Source organism: Trachemys scripta, chromosome 5 (assembly GCF_013100865.1).
Source record: "Trachemys scripta elegans isolate TJP31775 chromosome 5, CAS_Tse_1.0, whole genome shotgun sequence".
In the NCBI taxonomy this organism is placed as follows: Eukaryota; Metazoa; Chordata; order Testudines; family Emydidae; genus Trachemys; species Trachemys scripta.
Genome location: NC_048302.1, coordinates 132,911,133 through 132,929,612, shown reverse-complemented (window position 1 = coordinate 132,929,612; position 18,480 = coordinate 132,911,133). Strand labels below are relative to the sequence as shown.

Here is an 18,480-nt window from a genome sequence, read left to right as displayed (position 1 = left end):
AGGCTGGTAGGGAAGGATGTGTGTGTGTGGGGGGGGGGGGGGGGAGTTTAAGCACCACCCCAGCCGGGAGTGGAAGAAGTGCTCCGATGGGCTGTGGCTGGAACTAAGGCAGGGGCGGTGAAATTGACACGTCCCCTCGGCTCACCAGCCGCAACTGGGGCTGGCTCTGGGGCGCGCGTGTCCCCGGCAGCAGCGGGCGGGCTGGAGAGCACGGGGAGGGGCGGCTGCTGTTAAGCGGCGCTCCAGGGTCCCTCGTCCTGCCCGTGGAGGGAGGCTGGGACCAGCCGGGCTGCTCAGCGAGGGGCCAGGGGGACCTGGCAGGCGGCTCCAGCGAGCGTCCGGCGGCCGTGGCTGGAAGATGTCCCTGGCAGGAGGGCGCAGCAGGCTCGTTTCCCTCTGCAGAGGTAACTCGCTGGGGGTTCAGCCCCTGGGCGCGGTTCTCTGCTGCCGCTCGGCTGTGGGGACGGGCGGGCAGAGCCTGGGGGGGAGCCAGGGGTCAGGTAGGGGGTGGGTGGGTTGCAAGCTTCACTTGGGGCCGGCACTCTCACGGGGGAAGGAGTTCTTCCTCCTGGACCCGGGACCGATCTCAGGGGCTGCTCGGCTAAAGCCAAGCCCCCAGGGTTGTGGTTAACCTGCCGGGGTGATGGTTACTCTGTGGAAGACAGAGGGAAAGTCAGTAAGTGAGCAGCGATGCGCTGCAACTGATGCAAAGCGCTGTGTGTTTGTACAGAGCGCATAGGACTTTGTGTGTGTGTGTGTTAGTGCATAGTACTTTTCATATATTTGTATATATGGTTACAGGAGATATTTCTCTCTCTCTCTCTCTCTCTCTCACACACACACACACACACACACACACACACACACACACACACACACACACACACACACACACACACACACACACACACACACACACACACACACACACACACACACCCACCCCCCAAGCCAAACATTGCGTATTGGTTGCAGTGTCTTTTAGACACACATTCGAATGCCATAAATTGACCTCTGGAATAAGAGGTTGACAATTATGCAGCCTTTGCATAGTAAACGGTAAGGTTTCTATTTGTTGTTAATTTAGCATTAACAACGAGGAGTCCTTGTGGCACCTTAGAGACTAACAAATGTATTTGGGCATAAGCTTTCGTGGGCTAAAACCCACTTCGTCCGATGCATGGTGTGGAAAATACAGTAGGAAGATATATATATATATATACAGAGTACATGAAAAGATGGGGGTTGCTTTTAACAATTTAGCGTTGTTAACTCACCCTCTTGCAGACTAGCTGGAGGATAACCTTTTCCAAAGCCCGGGATGACTTGGGCTCCCAAGTCTCATTGCAAGTCATTAATCAATACTAGTGAATGTTACAGATTTAAAGGCAAAGGAGAGATTTAAAAAAAAAAATCATGTGGAATAAAATGCTGTGCTTTGTAGGTGTCACCCATGAGAGCTGTGGGAGAAAATTTGGTTTGCTCCTCCTTGCCATGAGCCGAAAGAATGATGCTGAGGGTCATCCCCAATCAGTTGCTGGAGCAGCGTCCTCTCTTTGTGGAGAATACAGAGCACGAGTATCCCACTCCGAAGTCACTCCCAGATCCATCCATGACTGAGGGACCCTCTGTTCCAGTTGAGCCAGACCTGCTGTCCTCCAACCTAACCAACTCTACAGACTGTGGAGAGGAGATCCTGCTCTATGGGGACACTGAGAAAATTGTGATTGGGACAGTGCTCTCCATCATCACCTTACTGACTATCGCTGGCAACGCCTTGGTCATCATCTCGGTGTGCATTGTCAAGAAGCTCCGGCAGCCCTCCAACTACCTGGTGATCTCCTTGGCAGCGGCCGATCTCTCCGTTGCCTTTGCAGTCATGCCCTTCGTGATCATTACGGATCTGGTGGGAGGGGAGTGGCTGTTTGGGAAGGTGTTTTGCAATGTGTTCATCGCCATGGATGTTATGTGCTGCACCGCTTCCATCATGACCTTGTGTGTCATCAGCGTGGACAGGTAAGGATGCCCTGGCACCCCTATATGTAGTCATGCCAGCAGTGCGTAGCTGAAGGGCGCTCTGCAAGTGCTGAGAATCTGTCTCAAGGAGGGTAAGTGCTGCCATCTCCATCCCACAGCTGGGGAAACTGAGGCACAGAGAGGCTAAGTCACTTGCTCAAGAGGAGTCAGTGGGGAAAGAACCAAGGTCTCCTGCTGCCAGCCTCCTCCCAGGAAGCTCCCTAAAAGTGGGGGAGCCATTGGCACCCCAACCATGGCCCCCCCTCCTGTGCTGCCCCTTCTCCCCGAGCCTCCACCCTCGTGCTGCCCTTTCCCTGGGCCACACCCCCACACCACCTCTTCCCCCAAGACCCCACCCCCGATCGCTCCTCTCTGCCCCCATGCCTGTCGCTTGCCCTTATGGCAAGTAAAAAGTGGGAGGGTATAGCCCTCCCACTTTTAAAAGTGATGGGGCCATGACCCCAGCCCCACCCCGTTCCGGCCCCCTGCCTCCTCCTTTATCCAATGAACAAGAGTCACTTAACCTCTGTGCCCTAGTTTAACCAGGTGTGGAACACTGTAAAAAAGCAGAAAGTTAATTGAAAATCTAGATGCTGCATTTGAGCCGAGTTTTTTTTCCCTCGGCAAATAAGCAACAACGTATATTCTAAAGGCCTTTTTGAATATTAGCTGGCCACTCATGCTAATTTACCATTGCACCTGACCTAACCAGTTTTGCTCAGCATTTCTAACACAGCAAACTGCCCTTATATTAAAAACAAAATGACTAGAAAACCACTTTTATAAATTGAAATCTTCATTAGTCCCAGCTTTAGTGTGTAAGTGTTGGTCTTTTGTGTGTGAAAAAGCCAATTAATTAAAGGAAACGCATTAAAATACAGAAGCCCACACTGAAGAAGGAAAAAATCCATATCAGGGGTGTGAAAAAATAAAATGCAATAGTGGAATATATGAATTTTTGCTTTTCAAGATTATCAACAGATATGGCTCTAAAACAGAGAGAGAGCAAATGAAACAGAATTGCCTTTAAACTACACCCACACTCTCTCTTTCATTAAATAAAGTAGACAGACTGGAATTTGAAAAATGTGTGTTTTAAAGCCACCGTTGCAAGGAGCAATCGAGATCAAGATGTGAAAGTGAAAAAGAACAGACCTCTTACTAAAATTAACTGCAATTGATTGCACCCATTAATTATGACCATCTGGGCCAAACTCACTGGTGGCGTAGGCAGGCACAAATCCAGAGCAAGCAGTGAATGTGTGGAATTTGGCCTGCCCTCTTTCATCACTGATAGATGAGCAGACACAGGATTTCAGGGAAATGCGGATTAATCTGGCCAGAAAGCATTTAAACCCAGAAAATGCAACAGGGCCAAATCCTGAGAGGGGCTGAGCGCCTGCAGCAGTCATTGAAGTCAATGAGGAAGCAGTTGTTCAGGATTTGGGCGACGGTGATTATAGAGCATATTGTGAGTTGCAGCTGAGCGCTCAGCACGGCTTCAGTGTAGAGGGAGAAAGGTGCTCGTCCTATCCGCAGTATAAAATAGAGCAACCTCAGGACTACTCTAAATTACATTGGCTGCCAGTGGCCCTGAAGGGCCATTCCAGCAATTAGGTTCTCTTATGCACCAGCAATCCCCTAGTTATTGTCCCTTTCTCCGAACTACTCTCTGCATAGGTGGGGGGGGAGAGTGGGAAGTCGGTATACAAGTTGCTGCAGCAGCTCTGCATCGCCTACGCACTGGGAACAAGCTTTACCTATGCCATGGATGACGCAAAGCTGTCGTAACGCAGGGCAGCACCAGGGCCTGTGATCCATCCATTGAGAAACTCTTGATGCCAAAATCAGTTGGTAAAAACAACCCACCCACCCGTTTCCCTCCACTACTGCGCCTCGCCCCCCTCCCCCTCCAAATACATCCTCTCTTTCATCCTCTGCGAAAGTCAACAGCTGAGTCTCCTGGTATGGACTGAACTGAATCACTCCCCTAGCCTTGATTGCTCTTTCCCTCATGCGAGGTAGGGAGCTGAGTTTAGATCAAGGGAGGAGAAGACAAGAAATAGCAGGATGCTGATTTGGAGGCTGAGATACTGGGTGATGTTCTACAATGATTTGACCGCCGTGCTTTCGGGCAGTTCAGCTGGGTGACGGAGTAAAGAGCTGTGACAATCACATGCTGCAGTTGAGCTAAGCTCTCTTGCCTCTCTCTCTCTCCCGAATGCTTAATCAGACCTACTGTACCGTGTAGCGAACCCATCTGGACCATTACGTTGCTGCCTGTTCACGATTATCCTCCCCACCCCGTCCCTGCTGATTTGTAAATCGCTTTGGATTTGGGAAATACGGAGTGAAGTGCAGGGGGCTAACGAACCAGGAAGCAATTCAAGGGGGGAAAAACACACCAGGGATTTAAATTAAGAAGTGGAATGAACTGCTCACCAGAGAATTGTATTCCTGCGAATAAGCCTCCCGTAGACGTGTATAACAACAGGTGTGGGTCTCACTGTCCATGTGCCAGTGGGGTTTGTAATGAGGTCTATTTCATTGTAGCCATGAAACACAATTGTAATACATCTATGAACACAGTAACAACCACCCATGGGGGGGTGTGTGTGTGTGTGTCAAATGCTCCTTCTCTCCTCTGACTGCCCCCATAACTGTTTGGTAACTCGGTCAGTTTCATCCTGAGCTCCTGCCCCTCCCCTGCATGCAGGAATCGACTGGGAGAGGGAAGATGCTGGTTACTTTTCCAGGCTCGGCTGACGTGAGTCTCCAAAACGCAACACTGCTCACCGCAGAGAGTGCAGATGTTCCTAAGTTGATTGTGCGTCTCCCTGGGCTCCCCCTTGGTGGTGCGGCTTGAATGTGCTGATAGGCTCTGCTAGGATCCTTTGGCTTGGCTCCTTCTAGATGCTGGGGGGAGATAGGTGATGGTGGAGAATATGTGGTGGTATTTCCCAAATGCCACCTGCTGGTGACACCAAAGGGAGATGTCGCTCACTGTATCTGGCTCAGGGAGGGGTTAACCGGGAAGTGTGGCGATGGCACTGTTAACTATTTCATCCCTCATGTAAGAAAGGAGTGGGAAGGTCAGAGACTTGCACCGTTCTTATGTCATTGGGCTTCCGAGTTAATTCCTTCTGAATAGGGCAGTTCACACCTCCCCGATCTATTGCTCCAGGCTCTCTGCAGACTCAGGTAGACCTTTCTGCATCGCTTAGCCTTGGAAATGGGAACCAAGTGTTTCTTTTCAACCACAACAGCTAGAGACTTCCTTTTTGTTTTAGATGACAAATTAGCAACACCAGGGAGGTGCTGGTGTACTGTATCACTGAGCACAGCTGGATCTGACTTCTCTCTTGGAGTGCCTTTAGTTTAAAATAACTGTGCCCGGTGCTCACTCACATTCCATTGAAGGCTTGTACCCTAGCGGCTTGGTTTCCAGGCACTGCTCAATTAGGCTACTTTAGCTCCTGGGGAAATGGTCAGCAATTCCCCTGGCAGCCTCCTTCCTCTGTAGGTTGCCTTCTCTTTACAGATTATTTCATTAGCAATGAAGAGCAGCTGCCTTCGGTGGATCACGTTCCACTGGGACCCATCTGACTTCTCTCCTGTGTTCTGGCTTCTCCTGGAGCTCTCTTGTTCACTAACTAGGTCTATGCTGCTTTCCATGATGGGGCATCGCATGTCTGTGAAGGGCCATGAACGGGCTATTTGGTTCAGATCCAACTCTCTATTTATATACAGAAATTCTTCTCCAGTTCCAGTCCTAAATGCTGCGTTGCTGTGCACCTTTAGTCAGCTGCCCCACTCCTCCAAAGAGGTGGCTGCATTTCACTGATACATATAAGCTAACAAAAATATGTAAAGGACTTTCAGATCCTTCAAGATGGAAGGTGCTATAAAAATATAGGGTGGTGGTATTGATTACTAATGTGCACTTTTTTAAAAAAAAGGCTCTTGGAAATTTCTGTCCTGAAATTTTTTTTTAACAGAATATGGTTTTTTTTCATCCAAATAGACTTTTCTGCAGGAAATGTCTATTTCCATGAAATTTTGGGAGTGGGTGAGGTCATTACAAAACCCAAGAACCTGCAAAATCATGCATCTGAAGAAGTGAGGTTTTTACCCACTAAAGCTTATGCCCAAATACATCTGTCTTAGGCTAGGTCTACACTACCCACCTGAATCGGTGGGTAGAAATCGACCTCTCGGGGATTGATTTATCGCGTCCCATCGGGACGCGACAATCAATCCCCGAATCGATGCTCTTACTCCACCAGCGGAGGTGGGAGTAAGCGCCGTCGACAGGAAGCTGCAGAAGTCGATTTTGCCGCCGTCCTCACAGCGGGGTAAGTCGGCTGCGATACGTCGAATTCAGCTACGCTATTCACGTAGCTGAATTTGCGTATCTTAAATCGCCCCCCCCCCCCCCCGTAGTGTAGATGTAGCCAGAGTCTTTAAGGTGCTACCTCCTTGTTGTGTTTGCAAATGTTTTGGTTGCCAAAAAAACTAAAAAGAGTTTTGGCTTTTGCGATCTTAGACAAAAACTGGGGGGGGGGAGCGGATTTGGTTTTTTAAAAAGACCTTTTCCCCCCCCCTAAAATTTTCATGGTGGGGAGGAAAAAAAAACACCTATTTCCCAGCATGCTTTCCTTTTGGGGTGTCCAGCGATTCTCATTGTGAAAAGAAAACCCCTGAGAGAGACAACATCTGAAACAGCTGCTTCCCGGGATTCCCTCTTACTTCTCCCCCCGCGATCACTCCTCTCAGAGTTCAGAGGTTCCCTCTCTCCAGGTGGGCCTCTGTAGTTATTAAGTAAAGTCAGAACATCTGTAGCAAACTGAGTGGCAATCTGGCTATTTCCTAGTAATGGCTCAGAACAGCCTGGCTAATTTCAACGTGTCTGCATCCCCCCAGAAATAGCAGCCTAATACTGTTAGGATGTTTTTTGTGGCTGTGATTCCCAGGACAGTACCTATGACTTTTGGCTATTTTGACTAAAAAGTCATGTTGTTTAGCACCCCAGCCAGCCCTGTGCTGAGCAAGCCTGGGAGGCAGGATGGTCTTGTGTTGAAAGAGCTAGCCTGGGGTTCAATTCACTATCCTGTATGACCTGGGCAAGTCACTTTAATCGCTCAGTGAGTCAGTTTCCCCATCAGTAAGACAGAATTAACATCACTTCCCTATCAGGAGTGCTGTGAGAATAAAACATTAATGTCTATGAGGTGCTCAGATATGGTATGGTAATAGAGGTCATATAAGTACCTGCATAAAAGAAACTTTAGAAATTTGTTTCTCTGTATGTTCAGTCTCCAGGGGCATGACCTGGTCTTTTAAATAGCTTTAAATCCTCAGTTAAATATTAAGTGGCTGTAATATAAAGGATACTTAACCTTAACTCTGACCCAAACATTTACAAATGCTTTCCACATATACACCACTAATACATATATATCTCAGACTATGGAATCAGTGATGCATATGTTGAAAGAATTCCAAAGTATGTTTTGTAGGGCAGACTCTAGTCTGTTCCTGAAATAGACACGGTGAATTTTTACAAAATAAGACTCTTAACGGAGCTCTGGTTTCAACTTTAGCTCCGGAGTTTGAGACCCAGCGCCCCCACAACATGCACTATTCATAAATACAAAAGGGCTTTTACTTTAAATACTCAATGGCTTTTCCTTTGGTAGCCTGTGCTGCTTGCTTCACATTGCTACATAAGCCTTTAGAATTATATCGACTTTTATTAAAGGAAAGAAATAGATTTTGGGGGGGGGGGGGGAAGAGAAACAAATTACCCCTTTTATTGGCCAGCAACAATGTAAGCTAGACACTTGGGAATTTGGGACACTAAGGACTGAGTGCGAAATTCACTCCTGTGCAGAGACGCAGCCAAGGCACGTGTGATGAGTGCTATCCACCACTATGCACCCCTTTAAACGGTGCCTAGGCCTTGTTCTGACCCTCATTTCAAAGTGTTGAAATCCCCTGCAATGCATACAGACTCGTGGGCATATATATAAAGGCATCAACGACAATCTCGAATATGTCTGGATTTTCCGCTGCATATATACATTACGTGTAGATTATAGGCTGAATGGGTAGTAACACCTCTAGGCCTTGTCTGTCCTTGTGGTGGCACGTAGGGTATGTGTAGCTACACCCGGTGGGGAAAGGCTCTGGCACTGGGACACTACATGGCTAAAAATAGCAGTGTAGAGGTGCTGCTTGGGCATGTAGAGAGGTGGGTAGGGAATGTACGTTCAGGCATGTTTATACTCTGCTCACCTAAGCAGTGCCTCGCTGTCTACAATGCTTTGGAGGGATAGCTCAGTGGTTTGAGCATTGACCTGCTAAACCCAAGGTTGTGAGTTCAATCCTTGAGAGGGCCATTTAGGGATCTGGGGCTTGGTCCTGCTTTGAGCAGGGGGTTGGACTAGATGACCTCCTGAGGTCCCTTCCAACCCTGATATTCTATTTAGACCTGTGCTAGCTGGACATCCATGGCTTGCACACCACTGTAAGTGTAGACCTATCTAAAGTTAAGGTTACCTGGGGCTCGAGGCTCGAGGGATAGACGAAGGGGAAACTAAGGCACGGTGGGGAAGTGCTTTGCTCAAGGTCACCTAGCAGGCTAATGGTAGAGCTGGGACTAAACCCCAGTCTTTTGACTCCCAGTTCAGCATACTGGCTACTAAACCAGTGGTTCTCAAACTTTTTTTTTCCGCGGACCACTTGAAAATTGCTGAGGGTCTCGGAGGACCACTTAATGATCTTTCCAAATGTTGTTTGTACTGTTAACCAACTATTGTAAAGCGCTTTGGATAAAAGCACTATATAGAAAAAGCCTTAATAATAATAAACTTTTTTGTTCTACAAATAAAAGCCCACAACTCATATTTTCATATCAGTAGTTTTACCTTTCTAATGCAATGGATGTGCCCTCTCCCCACTGCCGTGGCAGTCCCCGAGTTGGGACTGGGAAGGAGGGGGGTCTCCCCCACCTGTCACAGCAGCCACAGAGCTGAGGCCGGGAAGGAGGGCCGTCTCTCCCCGGCAGCGATAGCCCTGGAGCCAGGGCCGTCCTTACCCATACGCAAAGTATGCAGCTGCGTAGGGCACAAGTAAATTTGGTGCCCTATGTTTTACTTTATTTATAGGTTTCAGAGTAGCAGCCGTGTTATTCTGTATCCGCAAAAAGAACAGGAGTATTTGTGACACCTTAGAGACTAACAAATTTATTAGAGCATAAGCTTTTGTGGACTACAGCCATCCGAAGAAGTGGGCTGTAGTCCACGAAAGCTTATGCTCTAATAAATTGGTTAGTCTCTAAGGTGCCACAAGTACTCCTGTTCTTTTTACTTTATTTATAGGCATTTAAGTGCGTGTGAGAGAGAGAAGGAATAAGTGATGCTGGGGGGAAACAGGACAGGCAACAAAGGCTTCTGTTTTGCCTGAAGATACTGATTATTGCACCCTATTGTTATGCAGATTGCTATCGAGTGACTAATGCAGTCTAAAAAGTAAGGAGAAAGCAATCGTCTCAGGAGAAGCCTGCTGCTTAGACAATACCTGAGAGACTGGTGTAGATGGATTCATAGACCCAAAGGCCAGAAGGGACTATTGTGATTATCTGGCCAGACCTGTATAAAACAAGCCATAGATCTTACCCAAAATAATTCCTAGAGCAGAGAGATTAAAAAAACACCCTATCTTGATTTTAAAAATTGTCAGGGATGGAGACTCCACCACAAGTGCGGTAAATTATTCCAGTGGTTAATTACTCTCACTGTTAAAAATTTACACCTTATTTCTGGTCTGAACATGTCTAGCTTCAACTGCCAGCCATTGGATCATGTTATGACTTTCTCGGCTAGATTTAAGAGATCTTTATTAAATATTTGTTCCCCACATAGGTGCTTCTAGACTGTAATCAAGTCACTCCTTAACCTTCTCTTTGTTAAGCTAAATAGATTGAACTTCTTGAGTCTATGACCTTAAGGCATGTTTTCTAAACCTTTCATCATTCTTATGGCTCTTCTCTGAACCCTCTCTGATGTATCAACATCCTTTTTGAATTGTACAACTGGAGAGAGTATTCCAGGAGCGGTCACCAAATACAGAGGCAAAAGAACCTCTCTACTCCTATTCGAGATTCCCCTGTTTATGCATCCAAGGTTTCATTCGCCTTTCTGACCACAGCGTTGCACTGGGAGCTCATGTTCAGCTGATAACCCACCATGACCTTCCAAATCTCTTTCAAAGTCACTGTTTCCCAGGATAGAGTCCCTTGTCCTGTGAGTATGGCCTATATTTTTGTTCCTAGATGTATACATTTACATTTAGCCATATCAAAACACTTATTGATGCTCTACATTAGTGGTCTGTCCTCTTCGTTATTTACCAATTCCCAATTTTTGTGCCATCTGGAAACTTTATCAGTGATTATTTAGTTTTCTTACAGGTCACTTATCAAAATGTTAAATAGCATAGGAGTAAGAACCGATCCCTGTGGGACCCTGCTAGAAACATACCTACTTGATGGTTCCCCATTTAAAATTACATTTTGAGATCTATCAGTTAGCCAGTTTTTAATATATTTAATATGTGTCATATTAATTTTATATTTTTCTAGTTTTTTAATCAAAATGTCATGTGGTATCAAGTCAAATGCTTTAAATACATAACATCAACACTATTATCTTTATCAACCCAATTTGTAATCTCATCATGGAATCATAGAATATCAGGGTTGGACGGGACCTCAAGAGGTCATCTAGTCCGACTCCTTGCTCAAAGCAGGACCAATTCCCAACTAAATCATCCCAGCCAGGGCTTTGTCAAGCCTGATCTTAAAAACCTCTAAGGAAGGAGATTCCACTACCTCCCTAGGTAACCCGTTCCAGTGCTTCACCACCTTCCTAGTGAAAGAGGTTTTCCTAATATCCAACCTAAACCTCCCCCACTGCAACTTGAGACCATTACTCCTTGTAATATCATGATAGTTTGACAGGAGCTATTGATATTATGTTAGTTTGACAGGAGCTATTGTCCATAAACTCATGTTTATTGGCCTCAATTAAATTACTCTCCATTAATTCTTTATTACTCAAGTCCCATAACAGCTGCTCCATTATCTTGCCTGGGATCAATGTCAGACAGACAGGCCTTTAATTACCTGAGTCACCCCATTTACCCTTTTAAAATATTGGCACAATATTAGCTAGCTTTCTTCAAGTCTTCTGCAACTTTCTCACTGTTCCAAGACTTAATGAAAATCAATATTAATGAGCCAGCAAGCTCCTCGGCCAGTTCTTTTAGAACTCTTGGATGTAAGTTATCCAGTCCTGCTGGTTTGAAAATGTCTAGCTTTAGTAGCTTCTATTTAACATCTTCCTGAGATACTAGTGAAAAGGAAAGAGTTTATCATTATCCTATGATGACACTACATCATATTTCTTCCCCTTCCTCTCCATGAAGTTGGCTTTGTTCCTTCCCTCCAGTGAAGGGTCACGGGGAGAAGTCTTTGAATATGGCTCACCCACTCTCCAGCCAAGACGGCTCTTTGTCATTGCATTATGTCATGCGCAGGCTGAGGGAATTATAGGCTGTGGTGCCATCAGCACCCTAATAGCACTCAGCTCTGTATCTCTCTTCAGTCAGAGACAAAGAGCGCTGCTTTCCCAGAGCCTCGCCGGAACTGTGTCTACACTTAAACCACGGTAGTACTGCAGCTGCACTGCTGTAGCGAATCCATATAGCCACTCACTACCATGAGGTGTTCTCCCATCGCTGTCGTTAGTCCACCTCTGCGAGAGGTGGTAGCTGTCTACACTGAGGGTTAACTGCATCGCTCAGGGGGGTGGATTTTTCACACCCCTGAGTGATGTAGCTGGGTCAACTTAACTTTTTAGAATGGACCTGGCCTGGGAGAGGGGAATGGATGAGAGCAAACGGGTTGAATCTCAGCACAGACCAGGTGGAGGTGAAGCCAGTGGTTACAATGCTACTTCTGTTGACGTTGGGTTGTGCTCACTGGTTCTCAGTGAGTCTCTTGGTAGAGCTCCCAGATTCTCAGGTAGTAGTGGTGAGCATCTGCATTTTGCTAGGTGGTTGTGACTACTGCTGGCTGAAAAAATAATTCCATTATCAAGAAAAAATTCCAAAGAAATTAACACTTTCATTTTGGGTTGAAACATTTTCTTTGTGGACTTTTGGGTTTATTTAAAAGGTTTTCTTGGGAGGGGTTGTTTTTTCCCCATGTTCTACCACTCTCTCCCCCTCCCCCTTTTTTTTTTTATTTCTGTGCTGCGCTGGAAAAAGAAGAAATGTGAAACCCCACAAACTTTGTGAACAACAACAACAATTATTTAAAATGTTACAGTCAAATCCCCCTAAAATTTCACCCAATGTGAAAATTCTTTGCAGACCTTTTCCTTTTGGTGGGGAAAAAAACATTGTTCATCGAAAGATCTTTTCAGTGAAATTTTTTTGTCCTGCTCTAGTGATGCCTTTTCCCCTCGGGCGGAGAGTTTGCCATGATTGACAAAAGGAGCGCCATCTATTTAGCGTATCAAAGAGAAGGTTAAGAGGTGACCTCATCTCGGGCTATGAATATGTACACGGCGAAGAGACGTCTGACAGCGGATAGCTCTTTAATCTAACAGAAAAGGGTTTAATAAGAGCCAGTGGCTGGAAGCTGAAGTTAGACAAATACAGACTAGAAATAAGAGTCACATTTTTAACAGTGATGGGCAATTATCTGCTGGAACCACATACCTAGGGATGTGGTGGGTTCTCCATCACGTGACGTCTTTAAGGCGAGACTGGATGTCTTTCTAAAAAATCTGCTTTAGCTCCAACAGAAGTTATGGGCTTGATGCAGAAATTATTGGGTGAGGCCAGCGGCCTGTGTTATGCAAAAGGGTCAGCCTAGATGATGATTATGGTCCTTTCAGCCCTTAAAACCTATGTATTCATCGATTACCCAGGCCGTTGGGAGCTCCCAGTTGGAATTTCTAGAATATGACTCATGGGGAAACAACGTGGAAGCTCCCTATCACATAGAACAGAGTTGCCTGATTAGCCAGCAAGCATTGGCTTGCTCGATGCATATGGCACCAGTCCTCTGTGGGGTGCTCTTGCTTCAATTGTGTTTCTGGGCACAATTTAAGATGTTGACATAGAATCCCTACAAGTTTTGGTTCCTTAGAGAAGGCAGGCTACGTTGAGAGGTGAGTGGTTAGGTGGTAGATGTTTCACATAGGTATGTGGGAGCAGGGTCTAAAAGGTGGTGTAAAATAAAGGGCTTGTCTACACTACCAGCCGGGTCGACGGGCAGCAATCGATCCAGCAGGGGTTGATTTATTGTGTCTAGTATAGACATGATAAATCGACCGCCGATCGCTCTAGCGTCGACTGCGGTACTCCACCTCAATGAGAAGCGCAAGGGGAATAGATGGGAGAGCGTCTCCCGTCGACACACCAGAGTGAAGACACCGTGGTAAGTAGATCTAAGTAAGTCTACTTCGGCTACGTTATTCACATAGCTGAAGTTGCGTAACTTAGATCGATCCACTCCCCCACCATAGTGTAGACCAGCCCAAAGGTAGGAAAGGCTATTTAACCCTGCACTTTCTTCCACCATCCTATTAGTAGCATTTTCTGCCCCACCTCATTCTTTCAATCCCTTGGCATATAAATTTCATCAGTTTAGACTCTGTTACAATCACTTGCCAGATGTGGGCCTGCCCCCCTGTGACGGGTTGGATCACAGAAGACCCTTTGGGACTGCAACCTGATGTGCCTAGACTACCTCTGAGCCTGTTTTCCCTGCCAGCTTGGGACTTCAGTACCTTGCCTTGTTTGAGCCAGACACGTTTGCCTGCTGCAAACACAGATCCAAGTCTGAACCACGTCCCCCACAAGATGCAGGCTTAACTGAAAACAGCTTAAGAAGTGTTCCTGTCTCCAGCACTCAGATACCCAGCCCCCAATGGGGTCCAAACCCCAAATAAATCAGTTTTATCCTGTATAAAGTGTATACAGGGTAAACTCATAAATTGTTCATCCTCTATAACACTGAGAGAGAGAGATGCACAGCTGTTTCCCCCCTCCCAGGTATTAATACATACTGTGGGTTAATTAATAAGTAAAAAGTGATTTTATTAAATACAAAAGGTAGGATTTACGTAATTCCAAGTAATAACGGACAGAACAAAGTGAATTACCAAGCAAAATAAAATAAAACACACAAGTCTAAGCCTAATACAATAAAAAACTAAATGCAGGTAAATCTCACCCTCAGAGATGTTCCAATAAGCTTCTTTGACAGACTTGCCTCCTTCTAGTCCGGGTCCAGCAGTCACTCACACCCCTGTAGTTACTGTCCTTTGTTCCAGTTTCTTTCAGGCATCCTTTGGGGGTGGAGAGGCTATCTCTTGAGCCAGCTGAAGACAAAATGGAGAGGTTCTCAGAGGCTTAAATAGACTTTTTTTCTTGTGGGTGGAAACCCCTTCTCCTCTCCTATGCAGAATCCAGCTCCAAGATGGAGTTTTGGAGTCACCTGGGCAAGTCACATGTCCATACATGACTCAGAACTTTACCGGCCGATGCCACATTCCCCGGAAAGCTCAGATGTGGATTGGCGTCTCTCAAAGTTCATTGTTAGCTTAAGTGTTTCTTGATTGGGAACTTACTGAGAATAGTCTTTTCTCAAGAAGCTAACTATCTGCTTCACTGAGGCTACTTAAAATCAAACAAGTATATAGCCAATATTCATAACTTTGAATACAAAAATGATGCATGCATACAAATAGGATGACTATATCCAGTAGACCATAACCTTTGCAGAGATACGTTACATGGCATATCTAGCATAAGACATATTACAGTCATGTCATATTCACACTCATAAGCATATTTCTATATAGCATTATGGGGTGCAACATCACCCCCCCTCCCCTGCACTGTGTTGAGAGTTGAGGACAGCTGGGGCGCTTCTGCCAATAGTCTGTAGATTTGAACTTTGGGGGCTCTGGAGATCTCTTCCACTGTGGGTTAGGCAAAGCCTGAGGGCTGAATTCTGCTCTACGTGACACATGGGTGCAATGCCATTGACTTCACTTGGGATTATTCCTGATTTACACTGGTGTAATGGAGAGCAGAATTTGGCCCTGAGTCTGATGACTTTCTAGTCATTTTTTAATTGGGTTTTTGCCTGCTGGGGTGATTAGATGGTCGGAATTGTTGTGACTAGAGTTGGTTGAAAATTTTCTATGAAAAAATGTTCAGTGGAAAAATGGGTTTTTGATTAAATGAAATTTTTTACAAAGTAAGTCTTGATTTCCAGCTGAGTCAGAAATTTAACTACAGTTTCCATGATGCACCTTGTCAACGGGATTCCTATGTACATCATAGTGGCTCTGTAAGAGGGAATACTCTGGTGAATGATGGGGAGTGTAGTCCCACTAGGGAGCCTGGCCTATAGAGCAGAAGTGAGCACATGAGGCACCCAGACTACCACTCCCATGAGGTATTGCACTGACATTTCTGAACTGACATTTTGGGATTTGGGCTGAAATATTTTGATTTTTTTTTTTTTTTTTTTTTTTTTTTTACCACAAAGCTGGAATTGTTCATGGAAAATCTCAACAAACATGAAATAATTTTCCTTTTGGGGCAAAATATACCCTGGGGAGCAAAAAAACATTTTCCAACCAATTCTCGTTCTGACTGAGGTGACACTTACAATAGCATTTCTGTATACGTTTGACAACCTTCACCTTCCTGTGAACCGAAAAGCAAACCTGACCAGCTTTGAAATTGTTTTGCAGGTACTTGGGGATCACACGGCCGCTGACATACCCCGTGAGACAAAACGGGAAACTAATGGCCAAGATGGTGTTCATAGTTTGGCTTCTTTCTGCCTCCATAACTCTTCCTCCGCTGTTTGGCTGGGCCAAGAACGTCAACGTTGAAAGGGTCTGCCTCATCAGCCAGGACTTCGGGTACACCGTCTACTCAACTGGGGTCGCCTTCTACATCCCCATGACAGTCATGCTTGTCATGTACAGCCGGATCTACAAAGCCGCCAAGGTCAGTGCAGAGAAACACCGGTTCATGAACTTCCCCAGACACCAGGAGCAGGAGGGGGTGTACTGCATGGACGTCAGCGTCCGAGGCCATCACAGCTCCAAACGCAGCAAGGCAGTGGAGGAGTGCGCCACCTTATCCAAACTGCTCAGGCAAGATCGAAAGAACATTTCCATCTTCAAAAGGGAGCAGAAAGCAGCCAGGACCCTCGGCATTATCGTGGGGGCCTTTACCTTTTGCTGGTTTCCCTTCTTCCTGATGTCCACGGCCCGGCCTTTCATTTGTGGCATCCAGTGCAGCTGCATGCCTCTGCGGCTGGAGAGGACCCTGCTGTGGCTGGGTTACACCAACTCCCTTATCAACCCCTTGATCTATGCTTTCTTCAACCGCGATCTAAGGACTACTTTTTGGAACCTTCTGCGGTGCAGGTACAGGAACATCAACCGGAGGCTGTCGGCAGCCAGCATGCACGAGGCCTTGAAAGTCACAGAGAGACATGAGGGCATCTTGTAAATCTCCAAGAAGGTCACGTTCCTTAGCCTAATGCAAGCGCTGCGTGCCTAGTTAAAGAACTCCTGCCCATCCATCTAGCCTATTGCAGGGTTCCCTTTTCGATTGCCTGTCAGGCATGGCAAATATGTGCGTTTTTGTTCCTCTGCCAGAGTTAACCATCGCCAAAACTGCACAAGTGCTTGTCACCCGAGAGGTGGTCAAGTTTTGAGTAGCTGAGGGCCACACGTACAGTAGAAGAGATCATAGCCCTTCCTTTTCCCTCTTTGATAGGGAGACGCAGCCCATGCGACAGCAGTTCACGCCAGTGTGTGGTGCATGAGAAGGCAGGTCAGGATCTCCTGGGTTCTTTTCCAAGTTCTGCCACTGACTGGCTGTGTGACCTTGGGTCAGTCATTTATGACTCCGTGCCTCTGTTTCCCCATCTGTAAAAACAAGAATGCTACTCACCTTCGTAAAAGGCTTTGAGATCTGTGGAGGGGGAAAGCACTAGGTGCTATTCTTGGATCATCTCATAGGCTGCATTTCCATAGCAAACAGGAGAGCAGCTCCGGGCTGTGTTATAGATGACAATGGAACACATTGTAAGCCCTACACTTTGCATCCCTGCTTACAAACTGTTGCATCTGACTTGGTTCCATTGTACACTCTCAAGCCAGTTCTAAGTTTGCATGGCAGGGAACGATACCAATGACCCTCTTTCCGCAAGCCCTTGCGTTACAGTACCTGAACCTGGCATGCTTAAAAATAACAATGCAAAACCTTGTTTAACAGCCTATTTATATCAGAGAAGTGAGGAGTGAGTAAAGCCTTCTGTATTTACTGGGATATATTATATAGTTCATTCACAGCCAAGTGATGTGTTTTCCTAATTTTGTGGCTAATTGATTAATCAAGGCAGTACATAGAAGCACGCTTTGGTCAACAAGAGACAAAAATGTATCATTTCACTGACTGCTATACAGTGCTGCACTAGAATGTACAGCAAACATGAAAAATATCATTCTGAACAATGTGTCATTCTTTTTAAAAGTTTCTTTATTCCAATCTAGATTTTTTTTTTTACGTATTAAGACTTTTGATGCATTTTTTCCACCCTTTGACGTAGCTCTGTTTGGCCCTGATCCCAAACCTACTGAACGTCCACTGATTTCCGTGGCCTTTGGATCAGGTCCCCTTGTGAATTTGAAATTATTCCTGTCAAGGCTGAAGAAGAGATTGTACTAACAGATGGGGGTCATGGGCTCTTCTTTCATAGGGATTGCCTTTAAGCCCTATGAAAAGGAGAGGGGCTGATGTATGACATAAAGGAGCTCCTATTACTTCGAGAGAGAGAGAGAGAGAGAGAGTTCCCGTAAGTCAAGATGAGTTTCCTTTAGGCTCATTGCCACCCTAGCCGTTAAGTTGATGGAAATCTAGTCAATGAACCTGATGGATCGTTGTAGCACATGATCTGCTCTGAACACGACGAGCATTCACAGCTGGGCTTAGAAGGATCTTTCAAAAAGAACCCAGAAAATATATTAAATGATAGCCTGGTCTGATTGAAATCAATGGGAGTTTTTCACTGATCGGGGCGGTGGGAGGGAAGGGGGAAGAGCTGTGTGTGTGTGTGTGAGAGAGAGAGAGAGAGTAGTCCTCCCCCACCCCACCCCAATACCAGGTCAAATTACCAGCCCCACACATTCCGTGTCCAGTCTCCAGCACTGACTGATAATTATTTAGATGTTGGGGGCTCCCAAAATGAGCTAGGCCCTTTCCAAACATGTAAGCAGACCCAGTCCCTGCCTTAAGAGCATACAGTCCACAATGACAAAGGTGGATGAAGGGCAGAGGAGACACAATATACAA

At 46.0% G+C, this 18,480-nt stretch overlaps 1 protein-coding gene across 1 annotated transcript; it reads left to right on the top strand.

Annotated features, from left to right (window-relative positions):
• Positions 1–230: 230 nt before the first annotated feature.
• LOC117877548 (5-hydroxytryptamine receptor 7-like) lies at positions 231–18,194 on the top strand. Its single transcript, XM_034770654.1, has 3 exons — positions 231–404; positions 1,445–2,016; positions 15,861–18,194. Exons 2-3 carry the CDS (start codon positions 1,508–1,510, stop codon positions 16,630–16,632), a joined length of 1,281 nt encoding a protein of 426 aa, XP_034626545.1. The 5' UTR covers positions 231–404; positions 1,445–1,507; the 3' UTR covers positions 16,633–18,194.
• Positions 18,195–18,480: the final 286 nt, after the last annotated feature.